The following is a 25430-nucleotide window of genomic DNA, read 5'->3' as shown; positions in this document are numbered from 1 at the left end:
GGAACATACCATAAAACACCCTTTTATTTAAAGTAAGACTAAACAAGTTCACCTTATACTTAGTGAAATGTATAACCAACCATTGTTATTTTGAATGTATATTAGGTCTAATAATAACACTGCTATAGTTACATACACCTGTAATAAGACACTGGGACATCATTGTCTTGATCAAAAACTTTGTTGAATCATTCCCATTCAGTCATTCATTTCATTTTGCCAATATCAGCAAGTGTTTGAAACAATTTCTAACAAATTCACATTGTATTATACATTCTGACTTAAAAAGCATGTCCCTGAACACAAGATTTGATCCTGGTCCTTTATGTGTCATTATCAGGCTTCTGCAGAGCTTGATGACAACCTCAAACATGCAAGCCAAGGTTGCCCCACAAGAAGTGATGTAGTATTCCTTCATAGTAATATAAGTAATAGGTCTAAAATGCAATGGAATATAGTAATAGGTGTGTTACTTATTTTGCTGCTGACTTAGTATAATATAATGGAGGATCAGGTCCACATGCATTGTTATAAAGTGCTTGTTCCAATATGCAACATTCAAACCAAATTGGTGGCTAAAAGGTATTGTTGTCCATATACAATATTCACTATGTCAGTGTTCTGATATCAGCTCTGGTAATAGAGCTTTGGGAGCTTTAAATGAATTAGAAAAAAACAGTAATGTGTTTGATTCCCCAAAACAAGACATTTTTAAAATTATATTTTGCATTCCATACAAATCATGTTTTCTCTATCCAAATGTACCCCTTAGTAACATCTGAAAATAACTTTAGATTTTTTTTTTTTTAAAACACCTCTTCCCTGGAGGAGGATGACAGCAGATCTACAGCAGGTGACCTGGACGTGAGTCTCATATGAGTTACTTGATTGACCTTTTGCAAAATAACTGCACTGTTCCTGTGAAGCAGAGACCGGTTTCTGTTTTGAAGTGAAGAGTGAAAGTCAGAGCAGATGGTGAACTTCTACAGGTGCAAAAAGGCAGTGACAAAGGCAGGATCTTCAACAGGGATTAGAGAGAGAAAAAAACATGACATTTTGACTAATAGGATATAGTCAGAAGGTGTTGATAACCGCTATATGCCAGTGTCTGTGGACTTTTAACTCACAATAAAGGTCACTGGAGCATTGGAAGAATGTTTTCTGTATACATTCTTTGTAATTATTGCAAGCATGGAATGTGTGCAGTTAAAGTGAAGGAAAGTTAGACTCAAGTGATTATTTTCAGAGCATTTAGGTTACTTTGCAAAAGAGGTGATGAATATCAGCAAAATGATTGCCAGTAGTTTTTGCCACTATTACCCATAAGAAACACATCCTCACATCTACCAACAAACCCAACACACACGCACACACACAAACATATACAAACACACACACACACACACACACACACACACACACACACACACACACACACCTGTTGAGTGGCGAAAGAGAGAGAGGGAGAGAGAGAGAGAGAGAGAGAGAGAGAGAGAGAGAGAGAGAAAGAGAGAGAGAGAGAGAGAGAGACCCAAACACAAAGATTAAACCCAAACGTCTTTTCTCTTTTATTGTGCTCTTTATTTGCTAAATTTGTATGATTATTTAAATATTTGCTTTTTAAAAAAGATATCATTACTACTAGACAGCAGGTCGAGCTAGTCACTTGAAAATAGCAGTATTGATAAACCTTTTATTTCTTCCAATATAAGTGCAAGTGGAGACTAAAAACATGTATCCACTGGTATTAGACTGGGACAGTGTTTGTCTATGTGAGGTGTACACATATTGTACAATGACTATTGTTCTGTCTGGGCTTAGTCATGACAGCCTCTGATTACTGTCCACACCTGATAGGGATAAAAAGGATATTCCTGAAATTTTGCTCATAAAAATATGGGGCTTATTTTAAAATGACTCATGATTATGTGGTATCACCACATGGAACAAAGAGAACTTAATAATACCCTTTTGTAGACACCTATAATTTCCCCTGTCACTCTTAAAACAAGCATACTGTCTTCATACTGAAAACATTGCTATGATGTAATACTGCTATCTTTGATGAACAACATAGTGGTTGCGAGGAACACGTTTAAACCATATCATAGGGATCATTTTACCATGACTTTCCAAACACATTTATGAAGGTGACCAGTGAGTGAATTAAGATACATATCATTTCCTGTATTATACAGTGTTGTGCAGATACAATATCACTATTCCATCACAGGAGTTCAGAAAAAGGTCAGTTTTTTCCAAAATGTGTTTTTACAGAATCAAAAATGACTCAGGGGTTTTCAGTTTTTGCAATTTACATTTACTATCATTTGAAAAAGAAGATGTTGTGCTATACTTTACACACAACTCTGGATGAATCTAGAGGACATATTGCCACATACAGTAAAGTCAGTTTCCCATATAAGTAGTATTTCATCATGTTATGAATTTATATTGTTCACATGCAGCAGACAGTAGTGTTAATGAATGTAATGTATAGCATTTCTCTGCTGGAATAAGACATGGCCCCAGGTTTGCTGTGTAGTAATATATACAAAGGATTTACGATATTACATCATTAAGATATATAATAATTGGGTCTTTTATTAAATAAGGAAATGTTGAAACAGTATGACAAACACAGACATTTGTATTTGTTATTGTTTATTTTAACACCAAACAGTAATTTACATATGATACTTCTATACATCATAATTGTAAAAATTGTCAAATTTAAAGAAAATCTCACATAAGAATAACTTGTAATAATTAATTTCAGGTAATCATGTAACAAAAAGTTATTTTTTCACACAGACCTAAAAATTAGGTCATTCATAATGAAACCACGTTTATCAAGTGCGGCATTTTCACTGCCTGGATTGCGTTGGCCATTCACTGAAAGATTTCCAAGAGAAGGGTAAAGGAATTTCAATGTCCAATTTTTTATTGGTTGCTTTTATGTATGGGGCTGTGCTCTGAGATGCCTGCCTCATTAGATCTATGAACTCATTAAGGCCTCCATAGAAATGTGATTGCAAAATATCAATTAACTCCTTGATATCATCATTCACACGCTTCATATTTATAGAATTATAAGCCTCTTGAACTTTCAGTTTGATAAAGTCCTTATATTCAGCCACACTTCTACTTGCCTCCATAATATATTGTTTTGTAGACTGCACAATCTTTGCATGGGTGGCATCAACTTGAGAAGCAATTTGCACATTTTCATCTTTTAGGTTGGTGATGAAATCTTTGATTTTTTCGTCCGTCACCTGGGAGAGGTCGTTAAAAGTCTTGTTAAGCAAATCAGACCACCTGTGCACTGAATCTCTTAGCTGATCGTATACAGATCCCAGTTTTTCCAGGATCTCATTTCCATTCACAACAGCATTGGTTCCAGGGATAGTGAACTCAATTTCCCTGATGTATCTAGAAATCTTCTCCATAAGGCTGGCAAACTTTTGGATTGCCCTGTCAGTGGCTCTTGATACTGAACGACGAGTTTGCTGGAACATCTCCGGGACCGAGAGCTTCTCTCCAGATCCGGGCATTGTCAATTTAACACTGCTCAAGAACTTTGTGACTGCCTCTAGCAAGACAGAAATCTTGTCTTCACTACGTTTCAAGACTTGTCTAGCGTCACGAGCCAAGCTGTCTATAACGTCCTGCACTCTCATAGACATCAAGCTGTCAGAAGCCCTCATGTACATGTCTTTTCCTTGATCACTGAGGTGTTCAACTGAATTCTGTAGTGAGTTGAAAGACAAAGGAACTTCATGATAGGCTCTCTCTATGGCATTGGAGACTGTGCTTTTCAGCTTCATGCTGCCACGGTTGAGATCAAAGCCAAAGTGTGCAGTGTGATACTTGTTTATGAACTTATGCACAGAGTCTGTCATAGCAGGAATTCTGTCTTTGGTTCCCTCAATCACATCATGGAGGACCTCCAAATTCCAGGAGGTTTGTAGGTTCAACTTAGAGTTTCTCAGTGTGGCTTTGGTAGTTAAAATGTCAGTATCCTTGTCAGGGGTAGACTGAAGTTGAGGGAAGAACAAAAGAGAATACCAGTTAAAATAGTGTGAGGTTGCATCTGTAGATTTTAAAATTGGTCACTGTTGACAGCAATAAGCAAATAGAAGAACTCAAAGAGTGTCTTACCAAATAACGACTGAACAATTTTCCATACAGCTGTGATGGAGACCTCCGCTGAAAATTCAATCCAAGGAAACCAGAAGATGGTGAAGACATAGATGCAGTGATGCCATCTTTGCGTGAAGCAAAGCGGAAGCTCACATCAACAAATGTTGGGCTGGTGATGTCAACATTAAGAGTATGAAGAGATGCCCTGTAAAAAAAGGAACAGTTGTAGGTATTTAGAGAGGTATTTAGTATTTAGTGTAATCTTTGGTCCGCCTCTATGAGCAAGAACTCTTTTGAAAACTGCTGAAATATGCAGAAAATCAGCCTTGAGTATTAAAAACTTACATTACATTAGCCATGGGGGTTTGACGTTTAATCCTGAGAAAAGAAAAGCCAAATTCATAATGAGAAATACATAAAGATTTAAAGATCTTAATCAAACATGGGGCAGCATTCTGCAGAGTATCTTGAACTGAACAGAACAGTGCTAACCATACTCTTACTCATACTCATACTTAAGATATAGAGTCTTGTTCATTTCTTCCTCAGATCTCCTCAAAGAGCTCTCCAATCCTGGTGTCTTACTAACTAATTAGTAAGCCTAATGTATGCATGTGCTTTATTAAAAAATTACATGCTGTCAATACATCACTTTAAACATGCCAGAAACAGATATTTAGAACATGCCCATTTCGAAACTGAGATAAGATGAAGAAAATAAATCTAGACTTGCAATCTAATTATTAAAGAAGTACAAAGTATTTGTTATACACTCACCTCAGATTTTGTGCAAAAACATGTTGCCAGTAAACATTTACATCACTGTGAATTAATTTGCACTTCCCATTTAGACTGATGGCTCCATCAATAAATTCAAGGGTTGTGCTACCTGAAGGGACATATGTAGATATACATATATAGTAGTTCACACAAAATGTTCTTATCATATAAGTTAAAGAATAAGTTCTACACTGTGAGAGTGCCTTACCAGTAAGATCATATTCCAAGAAGATCATGGTAGAAGTACAGATGGAATTCAACGAAGTCAGGAGGCTGGAGTCCTTCTTTTCCATGCTTGCAGTTGTTGACACATTATAAATTGGGGAGGAAACCTTTAGAGTGGCACTGAGGGAGCCAAAGGCTGGGATAAAGACACTTGCAGGCAGGTGGAGAGCAATTTCAGGGATTTCAATTTTTTGCTCCGGAATTACTATGGTTGGAAGTTCAAAGTTTGAAATCTGACTCACGATGTCATTCAGGCTGATGGTGTGTATTCCAATGTCAAAGGATTTCGGTAGGGTGAAAGGTGATACTGTGATTTCATATTCTGGCATCTTAAATGAAAGGAATGACATTTTTCCCTGTAGATATTCTGTGTTAATATTGTAACTGGGCACTGACATTTTTGGCAAGCCAGGCAGGGTGATGTCAAAGGCTGTGGTGGCGATCACCTTAGGGATGATAAGGTTCTTGGGATCAATTGCAAATGGTTCCACATGCAAAGTGGTAAATGGCACATCAAAGGCTGCAACTGAGATTACAGGGGGAAGGGTGAGATGATCAGGGACAATGGGATTTTCCAATCGCATGTCTATGTTCCTAATGGAGCGTGGAATTTCTTTTATCCAAGAAGGTACAGCAATGTTAATTTGAGGGAATCTAAAAGTGACAACATCTTCAAATAGTTTATATGGTATAGCATACTCTTGGCCCTCCATGTTCTTTGTATATACAACACTAGAAGAGATGTTGAGAAATTGCAAATTGTCCATATTTGTAACCTGATCAAATTTGAGCACATCCCAGAGGGTCTTCTGATATACTGGAAGCTTAATTGACTTCAAGAATGCTAGGTGGCCTTCCACTGATCCAGTCAAGTCCATGCGTATCTCAGACTCATCATTGCACACAAGTAAATCACAAGCATGGATGAAAGATGCCAACTGTTCCTTACCACTCCAGGCGAAAGACTGTTTTTCTGAGCTGATGGCAATGTTGATGCTCTGAAGGAGTTCAGCATGACCCAAACTACTTGGCTGAGTTACATAAATGTTCATTGTAGTTTTCAAAGTTGTTAAAGGAACAAAATCTAGTTCTCCTTTAAGATTGTGTTCTCCTTTTGTGTTGAAAGATGCAAAATCAACATTGTTACGGTTTGTGAATTCGATTGTTGCAAATACACGACGCAAGGACACCTCAAGAGCAAAGTTCTCATGTATGTCAAACTGGATGATATTATTATTAGAGCTTCGTTTTTGTTTCTCCAGTTTGTCAATGTTTGACTTTAAGCCAGTTGTGACAGTTGAACGCAAGCCATTGGCACTGAGGTAGAAATTTGCTTCATTTTTTAAATCTCCAGCAAAGTTATAACTGTCCATTATAGTAATGTCTGACTTCCCCTCGCAAGAGGTCTCCAGCGACACATAGGCAGAAAGTGCTTCCACAGCAAAGTTCATATCAAGATTTCCCTTGCCTACAGTCTCAATCACAGGGATGTTGAGCATGTATTTAATTTTGTTCTTGGAGGCAATATTTGGTTTGGTCTTTGTATTTCCAGTGAGCTCCTGATTCAGTTCTAGATTGAGGAAAGGTAAACTAATTTTTGCAGTATTACCTACAGAAGCTTCCATGCTCCTTTTGGTGAGACTAACAGCACAGTCGTGATTTGCCTCCACATTTTTATGCTCCAGGGATACCGTAGTGGCCAGTTTTATTCCCCTCTTCCTTGTCAAACTGGTAGTACCATCCATTTTTCCATTAAAAATATCAAACACAGACATTGAGGAAGCGCTGAACCTAGCAGTAATATCAGCCTGGTTGTACAGGCCAGCATTAGCACTCAGGGTAATCACAGTCGATTTAAAGGAGAAGTCACAAGTTAAGTTACCCATGGCTGGAATCACAATTTTGTTCTGAATGGCTGGTAGTGTGAAAGTGGGCAGCTTCATTTCACTTAAAGATTCTGGAACATGGATGACAGGTAACTCCAAAGATGGTAGCACAAGTGTGTACGATGGCACAGAGAAACCTAGTGCCGGAATTTTGAAGCTTGGTGTACTGAGCTCCTTGGGGACAATGTAGCTAAAAGCAGGCATCTCAGCCTTGAAAGCAGAAACCTCAATATTCAGTATTGGTATTTGATAACCAGGGACAGTGAAGATTCTAGGCGGCAGGCTAGACGTGTCAATTTTGTGTTTGATATACCGTGACTTTGCCTGGTTGTATGAATCTTTTAGAAGTACAACTACTGCGTCTCTAAATTGTTCAAATTGAACCTGGACAATTTTGGCATTGTCACTGATTGCATTATAGATTGGTTCAAGGTATAATTCAAAGCTGTGCATTTCAGGGTTTTTGTAGTAATTAAGCTTTAGGTTCATGTCAAATGACTGTTGAGGAGAGGTAAGCAACGTACTCAATCCAGCATGATCCCACAGAGAAAAGTCTCTGACCTCAGGGGTTTTGATTTCTAGATACGGCACAGTCATTTCAGGCATAGAGAGAGGAACAGTCAAAAAGTCTAAATTAGCCTCTCCATTAGCTACTGAGTGGAAGAAAATGTCCATTTCATTATTTTCTGCTGTGAAGTTGTGATTGTACTTGTATTGATTGAATCTTGCCAAAGCAAACCAACAAGCCCGCTGCTTCTCAGAGTTGAGTATGACACCATAGTCATGTTGGAGATCCACCTTACCAGTAAGCTTCAGTGGGAAGAATAACTTTAAGTTTACTTTATTCTTAACATCAAGCACAATCTCAAATGGACGGGCCATAAACTCCAGCGAGTGTGACATGGATCCAGTTGTACTTCCAGTGAGTTCAGCATCATGAGAGGCTGTCAGTGCAATTTCTAAGTCCCCAATATTAGCTCGTCCACTTAAAACTGTGACACTCTTCTCAACAAATGGAACTTCAGTTTCACATCTTGCTTCAACAGTGACACGGCTTAGACTCACTGATTCAGCAGTTAGTGATTGCTTTGATGTCAAGGCCTTACAGTCTGTTTCCCCTACAAGAGTTAACTTGGCAGTGCTAAAATTGATGTTGAATTCTACATTGCTTTTGTGTGTGCCTTCATCAGAGTAGTCTTGAATAGACCACTTTCCATTACCAGTAGTTTCACCTGTCAAGGTAATTCTGTCAGATTGCGCTGTAGCTGCTATATTTTGTTTCATCGTTGCCTGACTTGAGGTTTCCATTGATGGGATGTCCAAGTTATGGTTGTAGTCTGTGTCCATGATTGCAGAAATTCCATTCTTCAGTGTAAGTGCCATGCTGTTGACCAAATCTGCTGTGTACATTTGAGTTGTGGCTTTTGCAGTAGTCTTCGCAGAGGTTTCAGCAGAAGAGCCAGCAAGTGTCAAGGATCCTTCATGATTAATTGAGAAGGCCATATGTGTAGCTTTCACAGTTTCTGTGAATAGCAACTTCTTCAGTCTGGGAGCCTCCAACTGAGCAGTTGCCTCAAAGGTGTATTCAAGGAGCTCAATAGGTGATTTGACATGAGAAGTAAGGGTGGCTCTAAACTGTGGGTTTTTCGGTGTGGAAGTTGAATTCTCAATCTTCCCTATAGTTACAAGAGTGAACTGTGCAGAGTTAACTCTAAATTCTCCATGAAGTTTTCCAAAGACTGGGACACAAATGTCGCTGGGAACCTCAGGCAATTTGATCTCTGGAATTGCAAGTACTGTGATTTCGAAGTCGTTCAAATTCAATGTGGGGATGTCAAAGGCAGGAAATTTGATTTCAGAAAGTGTTATTTCAGGAAAGGTGAAATCTGGAAGTTCAAATAGGTAAAGAACTTTCAGGTCCCCAAAGACTTCCTCGGGATCAGGCATTTGGATTTCAAATTTTCTCATGTCGTCTATAATTGCAATTATCTTTGCTTTGATCTCATCAAAATCTATTGTTAAGGCAGGGATTGTGTAGGAATTGAGGATGGCGAATTCAGGAATTGAAATTTTAGTTGGTATGCTGATCTCCTGCAATTTATTCAACTTGATTGTAAAGGTAGGAATGACAAGATCAGTAAGAGGGACTGTAAAAGTGGGAACTTTAATCTTAGCTCTTTTCAATGCATCCAGAACTCCATCTACAGCCTGCTTTATCTGGTTCAAAGTCTCGTTTTCCTTCACCACTCTACTGATCCCTTCTATTAGTTGGTTGAACTTTGCAGAGATGTAGGCAACCATATTACTGTAGGATTCACTTGCTCTTTGGAGGTAAATGTACATTTCTTCTCTGATATCCATATCAAGAATTCTTTGTCTCATGTCTTCAAGTATATCCTGCACTTTCAACTTGACATCATTGTAAAATGTAGTGTCAATCACATTTTTCAGTTTCTCTAGAGCATCAGCCACCTTTGTGTTTTTGAGTTTGTCCAAATAGTTGAAGGTGGCACTTTGGATCTCCCTGAAAAACTCCCTAATAGCCTCAAATTTTTGCACAATCTCATATGTTTTAATCTGTCCATTGATATAGTTTGTTAGTTGAGCAATTTTCTTGTTGGTATCTTCAACAAATGCACTATAGTCTAATTCCTTTAATGACCTAACCACTGAGGAAATGTATGCATTAAGTTCTTCAATGCTTTTCTTAAAGTCAATTGCTCTGAGCCGATTTGTCACACTATGCAAAAATTGCATTATTTTATCAAGAACAATTTCAAATTTAATCGCTTTCAGAGCATCTACCATTGACTGCACAGTCTTTTCAATTTTAAATCCCTTGATGAGAACTACTACGTCATCCATTAATTCTTTGAACTTATCATCAATATCATAATACAAAAGCCAATCCCTAATATAGGAATACACTGCATTGAGTTTGTTGGGGACTTCATATTCATCAATCCAGTTGACAATAACATCAGTCATAGATTCAATCACTTTTTGAATCTCTGAAGAAGGGATTTGATATGAAAGCTGCTCAACATAATTGGCCACATCAATTGAGAGAAGGTAATCTTTCACATTTTGGAGGGACATTTTGATGTCAAAGTTCTCAATAGCCTGTTTCATTTCAGACAATATTTCTTTGATTTTCTCCAAGATTCCATATCTAGAATCAAGTTCTCGCAGCCATGCAGCACTGCTTTCTGTGAGCTTTTGTAAATCAATCTGGCTGATGATATCCTGGATGGCATCAAGTGCTTTAAGAAGTGATGATTTGATTTCATTAAATGCACTGAGTTGATTTCCAATTTGGGAAAGTATATTGGTTATCTTATCAGCAAGGCGTCCTGTCTGGGCATAGTCTTTGACTTCAAGAATGAGGTCTCTAATTTTGGTGGCAATGTCCATCACTGTACTTTCCAAGTTCTTTTTCAAGTTGTTCACCGCAATCTCCAAGTCATCTAGTGTTATAGCAAACTCTTCCATCAAATAATCAAGTTTTGCTTTTACTTGACTCACTTTGTTCTCCAAGTCAATTTTTTGCCTGAAATCCCTCACTTGCATTGGTAGCTGATCTAACTTCGCTCTGAAGTCGGTGATTAGCTGAGTAATATCTAGATTGTCAATGGACTGTTGCAGTGATTCTAAGGCTTGAACAAGTATATCCTTGAGCTGTTGAAAGGCAGCAGGAAAGCTCTCGATGAATGGAATATTAATGATATGACACTCACTGTTCTTGTCATACTTGAGGAAACCAACCATACTGAACTCTTGTGTTTCTGGTATTGATCTCTTGTCTCTGCTCATCTTGCTGAAAACGTCTGTCAACATTACTCCTGAATATTCAAATCCAGTCTTCTGAGGATTATTGTAAGTACTGATATCTTGGTTGTAAGCATGGTCGTTCATCTTAGATTTTAGCTTCCAGGTCAGAGATTGTTCATTTGGTATCAGGAGAGCATCAAATTTGTTTTCCAAATGAATGGATGATTCCCCACTTGGAAGCATATGTGTGGTTGCCACACGGCTGTCATGTGAGTATGCAAGAGCTAAGGGCTCAGCTTTAACCAGAAACTTACTGTACAGCTGTCCAGTGTGCTTCCCACTTAGACTAATTTCTCCATCACTGTTGACAAGGGCATCAACAGTGAGGCTGAATGGCAATGCCATGGTACGTATGGTGCTGTCAAAACGTAGAGGCTCAGAATTTATTCGTGCTTCACATTTTGACTTGGAGGAAAGGCCAGCAAACTCAATTTCACAGTTGTGACTCAGCTGTGCATCCATTACATTTCCAGAAGTGCTGCATTTCACTGTACCAGCCATATCATTGTAGCTAATTTCATATGTATGTTTAATGTCATGTTCTTGCCCATAAGCTCCCTTCATACTTCCACTCAGGTCCACCTTAATTGGCTCAAGCTTTGTGTGACCTTCATTGTTAAAACTGACATCATAAAAATTGAGGTCATTTGTCATATCTAATGACATAACAAATGGCTTCATATCAACCTTGGCGTCATGTTTATATTGAATATCTTCACAGATGAAGTTGTCAGTTTTGGAGCGAAGGTTTAGGGTCCACAGAGTTAGGGTCAGTGTGTGGCTATTTTCTGTTTTCATCTGGTTCAATGTTCCCATGTTATTGCTAGTAAAGGTCAAAGCCCTTTTGTTCAGTACAAAATTCATATTGTTCCTTGTGGTTGCATCATGTGCACTGCCCTTAAAGACACCTTTTAAAGAGGCTTCCTCAGCTGTGATTTTACCGTCGATGTTCAGCTCTCCTCTAATTTCGTCAGCCATTGCTTTGGTCTTGGAGGATAGGGATGCTCCATTTTTGTCTATGGCACCATTGTAAATATTCTCAAATGTCACAGGGCTGCACTGAATGCTATTAGTCCCGCTAGTAGTCAGACCATTTCTGCCAACCATAATAGATGCTTTGTGTAATCCACGACCTGCGTCAAAGGTGAGGGAACCCTCTGAGTTTAACTCAAGTCCATTTGAATCCAGGGAGCCTGTTACAAGTGAGTATGCCCTATTCGTGTCATCATCTGCCTGTGACTCAATCCTGAGGATGGCCATATGGCTGGACACACCAAGTTCAACTTTGTTATTGAGTGATTTACCCATGGCTGTGGCAGCAGCATTGCACTTTAGGGTCAGTTGTGCATCTTTATACTTAAGCTCTGCTACATGCCTAAGGATGTCATTCTGAACATTTGTTTTGGAAACAATGTTCAACTCGGAGTTTGCGTAAACTCCATTAATCATGTTGTTAGCTTGGATGAATGGTGAGTTGAAGCGCAGGGTGGACTCTCCTCTTCCTTCTCTTTCAAATGGACGGACATTGTAGTTGTGGGTGTAGGAGGTATTAGTATACAATGAACCTATTGTAAGTGTTCCATCCAAGGTGCCGTCACCTGTAACTTCACTTGAATCTACGGTGGAAGTTGACTGTGCAGAGTAGTAGAGGGAGGCTTGGAGGCCTAGTGGACTGTAGGCTTCAATTTTGTAGTTGGCCATTGCATTGAGTTTGTTTGTCACCCGTAAGGTTTCTAAGACACTGAAGCTTGTCTCAATGAGGCTATGGCTGAAAGAATTATTCAGAAGGTACTTAAGATTATCATCAGCTCTTCCTGACACCATCCCAGTTCCTTTAAACAGACAGAAAGAAATGATAACAATTTCAATATATGTAAGACAGAGAGAGATGTAGCTGAAGCTCAATTTCACAGTAGACAAAAGTTTGATCTACTTGAAACAGATACACATTGAGTCTTTACAATCTTACCATTCACATCAGTGCTACAAAGTGAAAAAACATAGGCCAAAGCAATTCTTCAAAAACTGATAATAAAGGGTCTTGAATAAGAAGTTTACCTTCAAGTTTGTAGGACAGTAGGTTGATAGGTGATTGGGCCATGGCCCTGTACTGTGCAATGTAGCTGGGGACATCAACAGTGTTGTTGCCCCCAGAGATGGAACCTTCCCAGCTGTAGAGGTTGCTGTTGAGCTTGGTGGATGCTTCAGCGAGACCAAGAAGGGGTACCGTGAAATCCAAAGAAGGTGGTACAGTGAATGATGGTAGTGGATAGTTTTTGGCAGGGATATATAGGCCTATCGCGGGTAAATCGATGAGAGGAGTAGATAGAGTACTGGGGATGTTCAGTTCTTTTGACTTTTTGCCTCCCAGTGGCAGAGACAGTGAGATGGCCATCTTCTCCTTGTTGAACTGGTATCGGAACAAGCTGTCACTGTTGTAAAAATGGATAGTCAATATCATTCCACTTTCAAACTTTGCATCTAAAATTACATTTAAAAACTATGCTGCAAAGGAAACCAGAAGCTAGGACAACTGGTATAAAGGAAAGGTGGGTTAAGGTACATGTGAAATCTTATGTTATAAACCTCTATATTTAATACTTACGACTGCAGGAACAGTTTCTCAGGCAGGGATGGCAAAGTGAGATCTGAGAGGCTCCGCTTACTTCGCAGGTTTGCAAGACTTGGGACACTTGCTGTCAGTTTGTCCAGCCAAATATTACCTGCCTACAGAGTGATAAGCAGATTAATTCAATCTTACTTGAAAATAAAACTGAGTTTGAAACTGAAATCCCAAACTTCTTGGCACAGGTAATACATATCCTGTCATGTGTTAAGTTACCTCAATGCCTTTGGTGACTATGTGACGCAGTTTCATATCAGTCTTTGCCACTCTCTGGTCCAGGATGTCATCAATGAGTTGTTGTAGCTGCCTCTGGCGATCCTCTACATTAGGTATCAGTTTCTGAATCTCTGAATTCAGGTCTGATTTTAGTTCCACCTCAAGCTTGTCAGCATCTTTAAGAGAGAGTCCAAATGAACCCACAAATGTACAAATTAATGGCTGTTTTGAATCTATCTTCTACACTGAAGCCATAAAAGATGGATAATAGTTACCATATTTAAGGGAGGTTTTCTGTTCATAGGATGTCTCAGGGAGTTTGATGACTGTGTCTATGTCCATTAGTATATCCTCATCCTTCTTCAGGGTTGCAGTGACAGAGGCATCAGTTTTTAAAGAGGGAATGATCATCTGGAGTTGCAGCATGGCATCCTTCATCATTTGAAGTCTACATTTAAAAAATGTTTAAAATACTGTAACTGTTTGGATTGTGTCTCAGTTTCATTATGCTCCTCATTTAAAGGAATGTATCTGATCAACTCATTACCATTTAAAAATAAATAGTCTTAAGGAACCAGGCTGGACAACTAAAACCATTGCTTTATCTATCACTAGGACAAATTTAAGTCTTAATTAGTACCTTGTGCGTCCAACCAGAGTCAGCTGTGGTATGTTCTTGTTGGTGATATCAATGGTGATACCTCGCATCCTCATTCCTGTAGCATCATTTTTGTCAGTTACAGCCATCTTGATGCCAGCTTCCACATCATAGTCGGGAATGACAACCTCAGTGGTGAGAATATTCTTATTGGGATTGTATTTCAGAGATACTGTAGCCTCTGTTGAATCATCACCTAGTAAAATCAGAAATTAGACTAATTAGTCTCTGCTTTATGTAACAGTGGCAACTGATGACCTCTAGATCTATTAGCATGGGTGCCTTTACCAATGCCCTAAGTGATTTATACACAATAAATGCATATTTGGTCTACTTTAATCCTGCTACATGCAGGGAAAATTATGGACAGTCTTGTGGAACAATTATTCTGGACTCTTACACTTCAAGTACATGCCTACCCACCTTGGTGCAATATGTTTTTACATCTAATGTCAATGTTTCTTACATTTCTGTTCTATAATATCTGTGCATTGCAACTAGAGTATGGTTATGGTTAGGGAAAGATTGTGATTACAGTTAATGAAAAGGCAGAATTAAAATTACCTTACCAGCCAATTTGAATTTACATGCACACTAACACACACATAATATCGTATGACAGTACCTTCGGCCTTCAGGGTTAGCTTCAGAGATTCTGCTTTACGGCGACTGTCTTTGCCCTCTCGGAGAGTTTCAGTACTTATTGTGGCAGTGTACTCTGAAATTTCACCTGTGGGCTGGATTTCAACTGCAAACCTACAAAAACAAAACTTGTTTCATTAATTTGGGTTTATCTAGTCAACTAGCCACAGAGAGACTACTAAACCAAACATGATAACACACCACCAGGGGGTTTAAATTTGCTAAGGTGGCTTCCCCTTACGTGGTTTCTCCTGTCAGAGGGTAATAAGGAGCCTGGTCCATGGATGTCGCATTAGAGTAACGGACTATGGTGCAGAGTTTCAGACCATTAAATAGGGGCTGGCAGTCAGTTGAGTCAGTCCGGTCTTCCACAAGGGATGGCACTATCTTTGTTTGACCAGAGGAGACTGACAGCACCTTGTTACTATATTAAAGAAAAGAGAGCAGAGTTATGAAGTGATGAGAGTACAACATGACACAAGCAATATTGTATTCATGTCATATGTCATTTTGGAAAGAGATCTGTATCACATGAGACAGGTGCTACTAACCTAATACTGAACAACTGAGTGTTTGACTTAGGAGCTGGGATGGACAGTTTGATCTGGTTACTGTTGATGTTGACCTTAGCATTGAGGGAACTCTCGTGGTACATATTAGTGTGCATCTCAAGCCCAGCATCCACATAGTCTGGAATGTGAACACCCATTTGGGTAATGAATTCTAACCCAGCTGAAGGCATAAATGACAGGGTACCCTGCAGGGAGAGACAGCACAAAATAAAGCCTTAAACAGTCATTTGCATGGGCTAGAAACATGGGGCCCAAAATAACAGTAGCTATGACTTTATTCCATAACTTTAGTCTATATGCAAAATAAGATGACAAGGAGATTGCTTACCATGTTGGAAGTGAAAGTCATGCCTCCTTTGGCACCAGGGGCAAACACTCCAGCCAGTGAGAACTTCAGAGGGAAGCCAGAGGCAGTGGGTAGTGAAAAGGCATTCTCCATGAAGATGTAGTGGGCAAAGACATCATTGTCAGTGCTAGATATCAATGCAGAAAAGGCCTATTGGAAATAAACAAACATGTTATATGAATAGGTGAAGACAATGGAAGAGAAGAGAAGAGAAGATATTCCTTTATTGGTCCCACAGTTGGGAAATGTACATTATTGCAGCAGCAAGTGGATATCAAAATAGACAGAGCATCAATAGAAAGAATAAAGAGCAATACATATTAAATACACAAGCAAAAAAAAATAACATTTTGTACATGTATAAAATGAGGAAATGCAAATGACTCCAAAGTCTGGTCAAGAAGAGAATACAAAAGATGGTTGTGGGTCACAATCTATTCATGACCAGTTAATGGTAACTGCATGATTTTTAGCCAAGGTGCATGTCTCCAGTGATGCCATCTTCACATGCCATCATCAGTTCAAAATTTCAGTCTCTCTGGAGTGCCTTGGTAGTCCAGTTTGTCCAATATGAGTGACATTTGTATCAGTCGAATGTCAAATGTCAGCATGTTAACATGTATTGCACATTACAATTCACACATTATGTACATCATAATGTGTGAATTCTTACTGTGATTGTGTTAGCATGCTGACACTAGCATTCAGCTAAATGCATCCACACAGGCTTTTGACCAGTTGTCTTGTTTTTAAAAAATCTGTAATCTGAGATGTAATCTTTAGTCTTCACCACTAAATTGTAGCTGAGTCAGTTTTGAACTAACAAATGTTAATGTAACCATGCAGTTGTTACCCATGAAACCTCAATGCTTCTGAGTAAATACCCAAAGTGTAAATCATATGTGTTTGAGCTAGATTATCAGATACGTTTTTGAGTTTTTCTTTCATGCAGTGTTCTCGTTAGACAACCAAAGATCTGACCTTGCCAGGCAGAATCCTCATGAAAACATGGTAGTACATGAATAGAGTGCCAGCCATCTCTCTCATTTCGCTGGTTTTGATGTATCCTATCTCATTTCCCAGAAGCCGAAGATAGGCAGTAGCTTCAGGGTTAGGATGTAAACGAATGTTATTCACCAGCATCTGGACATAGACGTTGACATCTTTCATAAAATCATGGAAGGTCTGGAGAAATATTACAAATGTATGTATTAGTTCCTGGCCATGCACAAGGAATCAAGCTGTATTAGCAACTGGCAAAAACAATGTATCTAAGTACTTTAACAGCTGCTTTCATGTAAGCACAGTTTTACAAGTTGGAGAAGGTTTTATTTATATGGTGGCATTACAAGCACGTTATGTATTGAAATTTTCAAAAATCATATCACCTCTCTCTTCATTCTGTGTCTGTTGGGTGCGATTCTCTCCAAAATGTTTTTGAGTATCGGAGATTTTTCACCTGCCCAGTACATGGCTTTGGAGATGGGTTCGTCAAAGAAACCCCTCTCTCCAAAAAGAGCATCAATTGTTGGTTCAAATCCTGTCCCTTCAACACCAACCTTGAAGGGAGAAATTCTAGATGTTTTAACTATTTACAAGGCAAATTTGTGTGCCCTCACCACATGTAAAAAATAGGTTATTGAAAACCTACCTCAAAGATGTTATGGTTGTAGTCCAAAACTTTTAGAGTGGCCTCCAACATCACCTCTTTGGGTAAGGTGTTAGTGGCATCGAAGATGGCATTGCTCCGCACTGAACCCAAGGGAGTGTCTATCTTGTAGTTGCGTGACCTGCCACCGTAGACTGCGTCTGCGAATCCCTTAAATGCCATCTCGTTTTCAAAGCTTGTGTCAATATACTGGCTGAGTCTTTGGTAAGGAGAACAGAGAAGGTTTTAGTGAGATTACACAGTGCCAAAACAACAATTGTATTTTCCCTTTTAAAATTGAAAAGAGGTTGTAGGAAAAAAGGTTGTGAACTTTTTTCCATGCCGAGTAATGTTTGAGACACCATTGTCTTAACCCAATGTACACGCTTCTACTTTGGCTTTGGTCACTTGGGGGCAGAAGAGGTCTATGACAAGCTGAAAACCCCACCTTATAAAAATGCTGGCTAACATGTTGCTGCATTAACGCATTATCGCTGTGCGATTACTCACTGTTGCATTTCTGGCTCATTGGAGTTTCGGATGTGTTTCATGTGGGAGGCCACAAAAGTCATGAGCTCCACGTCCCCCATATGATCGAAACTGCTCACAATGTCTTTCACCAGGGCAAAGTCTGGATTCTTCATCAGAATCAGGTAGGCTGCTAGCCGTTTCTCAACAGGGCTTTGGACATCCTTGTATACATTCTTGAGGACGTTTCTGATCTGTGATCAACCAAATGATACAATTAAGTCAGCTTGTTGTGACTTTTGTTTAGAAACAGCCTGGGGAGAATATGCATGAAAATATGCATACTGTACATTTTGGCATTATTCCAGTTTCAATCATTTATCTTCTATCCAGTGATATTTTTGTTTAAATGTCAGGCTGCCAATTTTCAATACAACACGTTTTAAATGTTGTACAGAATCATCCTTTTTTGCATTTTGCATCACACTTATGCAAATGTTATATTTTACTTGATATTATGCATGTATCTTCTCATTATTTAGGGGTTATATCTGTCATTATGTTATGCACTGTATCGTAGTTTCACTTTATTTTTTATCTTTATTATCATTTGTAAGTGGGTTTTATTTGCTGTTTTGTATTACATCAATGTTCTTAACATGTTGTTATGTTCTTTTTCATGTGAAACATGTGCATGTAGTTTCTTTGTGCTAAAGCTGCATTTCCTGTGTGAAATGTGCTACACTGCGTGTGTGTGCTGCTGTGTGTGGATGTGTGGATGTGTGTGTTAAATTACTGTACCTCATCATTGATTTCCATCAACCTTAAGGCCTGTATGGCAGACTTTTGGTTTGATAATGGAATGTCAGTTCTCTTAACACACTTCAAAATAGAAGAAATCAGGCCAGGGCTGACTGCTTGCAAGGCTTTACCCATGACACCAACAACCTGGAGATTGGAAAAAACTATTAATATTGGGTATTGCAACACTGAGACAGACTCCCTGGTAGGAGCTAACTTCTCACAGAGTCTGAAACTACAGTTTGTGAGATGATTGAATAATTATTAGTACCCTTAGTACAAGGAAGGACCTCTCATGAGGGTCAGGGGGAAAGTCATCATCATAAGCAGGGTCAACTTCTCCTGAGCAGTCATTTAAGAGTGTCTCCATGAACCTTGACACCTCTGTGACTTCTGGAGTAATTTCTTTTGTATGGAACCTGTGGACAAGGTATGATCATATTGTGGTTTGGATAAAAAATGTTTTAAAAAGATACATTTGTGAATGTCTCCCTCTAATGGTCACCCCTGGTAGTTACAAAGTTGCAAATTAGGCATTAAGCTCAGCAGATCTTCTACATGTCAGCATTGTAACATTATAAAATACATGTATGTCTGACAACCACAAAGGTTGGTTTTAAGGGGGGGAAATGCCAATTTACTTACTTCTTAACTGTGCTGGCCAGCGCATACATGATTGCTTTGCTCTGTTTGTATTGAGCCATGCTGAGCATGTCTCGGACCCGTGCAGCATCAGGGTTAGGCAGGAGACTCAGTCCATAGACAAGAGCATCCACCTCTAGTGACACCCCATCAATGCTCCAGATAGTCTGGAGGATGGCACTGGTGCACTCTGGGGTCCCACACTGCAAGAGGGCCTGCCAGGTGAGCCAGACAGACTTATCCATCATCTCAGTGACCGTCTGGCTTAGGGTCTCGTTCCTCAGGGCACGTAGGTTGGACACCAGCTTGTGGAAAAGGCTGGTCCTCTTCTGACCCTGGTCTGTACCTGCCAAAGCCACAAGGTCCTGCAGGGTGCTCAGAGCAGCGTCTTTTGTCTGGACTGGAGCTTTATCATCAGGATCTTCAAAGTTGAGTGGCTTGATTTGTCTGACATTCACATCTGTAACAATGCAAATTCACCATGTCAGTTTTGCATTTCTCAATAAGAACTGTGAAGCTAAATTATACATATCAGGATCAGCAGATATGCTTGAAATTGTAATTCACCAAATTCTTTGTTGGGGATCCTTTTGGAACTTTGAAAGCTGAGATCCTGTGTTACCACGGATGAAATCCCATTATCCCTGCCGGACAGATTGGACAGTGAAGCAAAATGTATAACAGTGTACTTATATACATACATTTTAAAGATGTTCTCAGATGATGTCTTACTCATGGGAGAAGGGCGAGTAGATGTGTTTTTCTGTGCACATGGCAGATGTGATGTGCTTTCCTTTGTTGTCAAACTGGTAGTTGCAGTCTTGAGTACTTGTAATCAGTTTAGACATGGAGCGATGCTGAAATAAAAACATAAGCATGTTTATGAATTTTAACGTGTAGCCTACTTTCAAGTTCTGTTCACCAGAATGTCAGAAATTTTACACCAACATAGGAAAGCATTTCTACATAATCATACTTCATGTATGATGATTGGCACTTCACACAAATGGAACTATATATTATTCATTTCACATTTTAAATATTTTATTGTTTTACAGAAGCTAAATGCTACACCAGTGAATCGATCTTAATGTAATAGTTCATTTGCTATTAACCCTGTGAAGTCTGAACCATCAAATAATTGCCAAAATAATCATTCTAATTCTTTGAAATTCTTTGAGTGTTTATCGGAGCTTCTGACACATAAGGCTGTCAAACTTAACACATTCAACAACTGATGTAGAAAACAGGACCATAGGACCCTTTGAAACTCTAAATTATACAAGAGGTATCATCTCTGCTCAGTTAACTTTATTTGCTTTCCGATTAAAGGTTAGAGGAGAGTATAGCGCCATTTTCAACTGTTCTCCATCAATTTGAAGAGGTATATCCCCACCTTCCCCTCTCCTAAAATCTCTGATCATCTATCAGACTCCTCCACATGTGCACATACTGAATGAAGCCATTTTTTATCCTGACCCTGACCTTTGACATATGTATATGAGAAAGCCAAGAGAGGTGTTCCCTTCAGAAGCCATAAAATGTCATATTATCTGAATTTAACTATTCTGAAAGCAGTCCCTCCCTCTCTTTTGACCACTTGTCATATTTTACATCCATTTCACACTGATATTAAAGTCACTTTAATACAAATGCTGGAGTCTCACCAGATTTTGCAGCAGCGCCAGAGGACTGTTGGCCTGTTTTCTGCCATAGAACATGTCACACTGCGACAGATCTCTAGAAAGGGTTACATCTGTGGCGATGTCCTTTCTGGCATTCTCTGTGTAGTCTGTTAAACACTGGCCGTGTACTGTGCTCTGGAAAGAAGAAAAATCCAAATGAGGGTTTTGGCTTTCAAGATTATAAATGTATTGAAATCAAAAGAGCATCAGCAGGGAGATACCGACCATGAGGGTGCTCGCTCCTTCCTCAATGATAGGCACCATGAGGGCTGAGATTATTCCTCTCTTAATGTTGAGGATGTTGACCGGTTCGTCCTCATCGGGGTACAGCTGGATATTGGCGATCTGCTCCACGCTAAACCTCAGTGAGTTCCTGGATTCAGACCATTCAGGAATGTTACACAGTAAACAAATAGACTCAGGCAAAGTTCATACGAGACTTGTTTAAGGTCTGTTATAATTGGAGTTGTAGTTTGTATTACTGTAACTGTGGAGGCTATGCTCGCAGCCTTTGAGTTCAAGTCTAAATTTCCCTATGGGGAGAATAACGTATATTGAATCGCATTGTATTGTATCACATTGTATCACATTGCATCGTATTGTATTGTATCCTATCATATCGTTCTATTTTCTTAATTTTCCTCTTCACGTTCTCAATGACAAAACTAATTTGTGTCTTATATAAATGGAGAAATCAGATTTGGGTAACTTTCAGTAGCCTGGTGCTGATATTACTCAATAGAATTCAACTTTAAAAATTCATAGCCAAGATAAAGAAGGTCTTTTAACCAAAATGCTGCATTTTAAATAAACTTAGAGATGACTCTTTGTGGGAATTCAGCACTTTCTTTTGTAGGATTTAGTTTTTCTACGCAGCAGTCTGCCATATGTGTATTTGACCTTAAATACTGCAGTAACAAAAAAAGCTGAAATTAGACACAAAATAATGTGACAGTTTCAGATTATTCTCTGGAATATTCATTCATTTAAAACTATGGTTTTCTAAACAATTTCAAGACAATTTCATGAATTTACAAAATGTAATGGTTGTTGTTTGGGTTATTCAAACACATATGGTAAATATATTTCATATCTCTTCATATAACTATTCAATATTCTGAATGTAACTATGTAATACAGATAAATAGAACTACTGTGAATAATATCCTAATTCAACCTTGTCACTTGATTAATTAATCATTGCATAAAAGCAAGTCTGTGAAATAAACTTTAAGGGAGTAGTTCGACATTTTGGTCTAAGTTGAGAACACAGAAAAAACACAAATTATCATTACTATTGGATTTTTTTACCTTTGGATAGTGCCAGGTGTTCCAGTTTTAATGCTAAGCTATGCAAAGCTATGCTGCTACCTGTAGCTTTGTATTTAGCTGACAGAAGTAAGAAAGGTGTCCGTTGTCATTGTAAGGGTTTTTCACCCTTACAATGACAGTAATTTATATCCCAAAATATCAAACCGTTAAATTAAAGATAATATAATGTTTGGATTTTCAGCTCCTCAGGCTGTTTGTTCCAAAGTCTGGCAGCCAAAAATGCTTCACCAACTCCTGGTTTTAAAATAGACTTTGGAACAGCTAACAGAGACTGTATTGAGTTTAAAGTTTGCTTTGTTTTTTACTCTAGCACCTTTTGCTTTGTCATGGCTCAGCATGGACACCAAAAAAAACAAAGTTTTGCCATCATATCAGATAATATGATACATACTTTTCCATGGCAGCCTGGAAGGCCTCAGATCCAGGGGCCGGCCTGTACACCGGCTGGCCCTGGGGATCCATGACAGACACTTCAGTAAGAGCACACCCCTTGGTGCGTATGATGAATTTGCACATCTGGGGGACTTCGATCTCGACCTGCAGATATGTTAAATTAGAATCAGGGTCAGTGTGAGAGACAGAGAGGGAGCCCAGATAAGTTATCAAGTGACCAAATGACAAAGCAGGAAACAGACATGTACATAGTCAAGTACCTGACAAGAGACTTTAGGCCCATTCCTCAGGTTGGCAGTACCCACGACACCATTCCTGCTCTCTGTGGTGTACTGGTAGACATATTTTTTATGGGCCTTGAATCTGGATGCCACTGCAATGAAATAATGATGTCACAATGATGTTAATGATTTTAAAGATGACGTTCCAATGTTAAACATATAGGAATCGTTATGTGTGCTGCTGTTTCATGAGTTCCACATCATCACTCTACAGCTGACCTTTGGACCGTGCAGTGGCTTAAATTATATTTCTAAGTGAACAACAGCTATTGTACTGAACCACAACAGCACCAAGTCCTTCACCTAGCGCTGCTATCTCCAGAAAACAGGTCATGTGTTTGTTAGTTTAGCAGAGCTAACATCGATCTGTTATCAGTTCAATGAGTATTTGTGACAAAATACCATCTAGCCCCCCCACCCCCGACCCCCCATCTACCCTATGCACATACAAACCCAGCTCTTTCCATATCTGCCAAAGTCCACAGTTTTTCGTAATGCCTGTTGTGTACTTAAAAACATGCAATAGAAATGTGTTGCACCATTCTTATTTGTTTTCCCTTTGCAAATGAAAACAACTCATTTACAATCAGAAAATGATTTTGATGGTTTGAAGTTTGAAGTTGTGGATATGAATGTAACTGGTGTGTCGACTGTAACTTACACTGACACGAAGTTTGCTCATTATTGTCACTGTCCTGCTCTGAAAAGCAAAAAAAGAGAGTGAGGAATCATATGAGTAATTATTAAACATACGGTTATTAGACATTGTTTTTCATTACTGTGACAACATATTATTAGTAATATATATGCTGAAGGTTTATGCTGTTTTAATCAACAATTTAATGTAAGGATAATAGTGAACATGAAAACGTGCAGATAGATAGAATCCTAATGGTTTCCATGTGATCGCCCACAAGCAGGAACGAATAATAAGAACAAAGTAGGAAAAATACAGTTGTTATAATTAATATTAAATATGGCCGAATCATTTTTTTCACAGCATACATCTTGTCTTGTCACAATAGGAAAAACTCATTCATTTCAATGGGACAGTGCACAGCTCAAACATAACTGTCATCATTTGATGCATCCTACCAGATTATAGCTTCAAGATAACTAGCATCTGTAGTGCACCAGCGGCAAATTTGAAGATTAGGTCCATAAAATTAAAACATTTTGTCCATTTTTTTATAATAGGCTTGATGATTGCAGATGGTACAGAAATAAGAATAACAGGCCATTAATAGGAAAAGCATAGGTGTAACTTATGTAACAGTAAGTATGGCTTTGTTCCATTTATATGCACCAGTAACTCATTACAGTGACATAACAGGATTGTGGAACTGGTACATTTAAAAAAAAATGCAACACCCATCAGCGTTATTGAATACAGCTGATTTTCCTGCTGTGACAAGTCAAAATGTGTCCTGTAAAAAAGGCCTATATACTACAGCTGCCTCACTAAATAATGTGTTCCAAACAACAAATGATGACAAAATATTATCTCATTTAGCCTGAATATATAACTATTATCTGCTTTCTTTTTTAAAAATTGAAACGGATTCCTACTTACGAGCCAAAGCGTAGCCGCTCAGCAGCAGTAACACACACAGCTTGTAACCCATCGTGGGGTTAAAGAAATGGTTTCCTCTTTGTTCCTCTGTCCTCTCAGTCTTGACTAACACAGTAACACTTCTGCCTGGATCTTTTATAAAGTCCCCCCTTCCTTGACACAGCCCTGCTAAGTAACAGGGGTACAGCCTGGGAGGTTGGTTCAAAGTTCAAACTCTGACCAGCACACAATGTTATTTTAGGGTAAATAACTCCTGACCACAGATACTGCACCTCTTTTGTTCTTTCTTCTTGGTTATCAATCAGATTGTTCTGCTGTACCAAGACACATGATGTTTTGGTTAATAACACCAGAATCTGAGAATCACAGTGATCATAGAGAGATCACTGATGAATCAAAGACAGTATAGAAGTATAATAATTGTTTCTGCACCTTGCCCCTACAGCCTCTTTCAATGTAACATTTCTTCCATTTGTAATGTTTACTGAGTTAGACCTACACTTTCTGATGAGTTAATGGTAGATGAAATAGGTCCAGATGTGCAACCAGGGTGAATTCATCTGCAGTTAAAGTATGTATGTATCAAATAGATAAGAGCAGTTAAGCCAAGTACAGTATACTATATTACCCTTTAGTAGATGCTACCTTTTATCAGACTGATTCATATGCATGTTATGACGTT

General features: G+C 38.8%; 1 protein-coding gene across 1 annotated transcript; it reads right to left on the bottom strand.

The window, feature by feature from the left end:
* Positions 1-2647: 2647 nt before the first annotated feature.
* On the bottom strand, positions 2648-24881 carry apoba (apolipoprotein Ba). The gene is made up of 29 exons (XM_053336331.1): positions 24749-24881; positions 23837-23875; positions 23155-23267; positions 22893-23038; positions 21395-21542; positions 21152-21304; positions 20217-20341; positions 20052-20128; positions 19488-19944; positions 19114-19261; positions 18843-18989; positions 18084-18295; positions 17577-17793; positions 17314-17484; positions 16907-17110; positions 15908-16075; positions 15559-15764; positions 15249-15431; positions 14991-15121; positions 14348-14561; positions 13983-14155; positions 13708-13883; positions 13471-13592; positions 12924-13297; positions 5132-12697; positions 4921-5032; positions 4489-4521; positions 4162-4348; positions 2648-4037 (listed from the first exon to the last, which is right to left on the bottom strand). Exons 1-29 carry the CDS (start codon positions 24798-24800, stop codon positions 2868-2870), a joined length of 13224 nt encoding a protein of 4407 aa, XP_053192306.1. The 5' UTR covers positions 24801-24881; the 3' UTR covers positions 2648-2867.
* Positions 24882-25430: the final 549 nt, after the last annotated feature.

This window comes from Scomber japonicus, chromosome 16 (genome assembly GCF_027409825.1).
Source record: "Scomber japonicus isolate fScoJap1 chromosome 16, fScoJap1.pri, whole genome shotgun sequence".
NCBI classification, from domain to species: domain Eukaryota; kingdom Metazoa; phylum Chordata; class Actinopteri; order Scombriformes; family Scombridae; genus Scomber; species Scomber japonicus.
Note: the sequence above shows the minus strand (reverse complement) of the source record. Positions and strands in the feature narration are given on the sequence as shown.

Coding starts and splice junctions, on each gene's coding strand:
- apoba (XM_053336331.1), bottom strand. CDS start 24,800: ATGGGTTACAAGCTGTGTGTGTTACTGCTGCTGAGCGGCTACGCTTTG. Junction 21,305..21,394: donor AAGGAGCGAGCACCCTCATG/GTCGGTATCTCC, acceptor TCTTCTTTCCAG/AGCACAGTACACGGCCAGTG. Junction 4,522..4,920: donor GTTTTTGCACAAAATCTGAG/GTGAGTGTATAA, acceptor TTCTTTTCTCAG/GATTAAACGTCAAACCCCCA.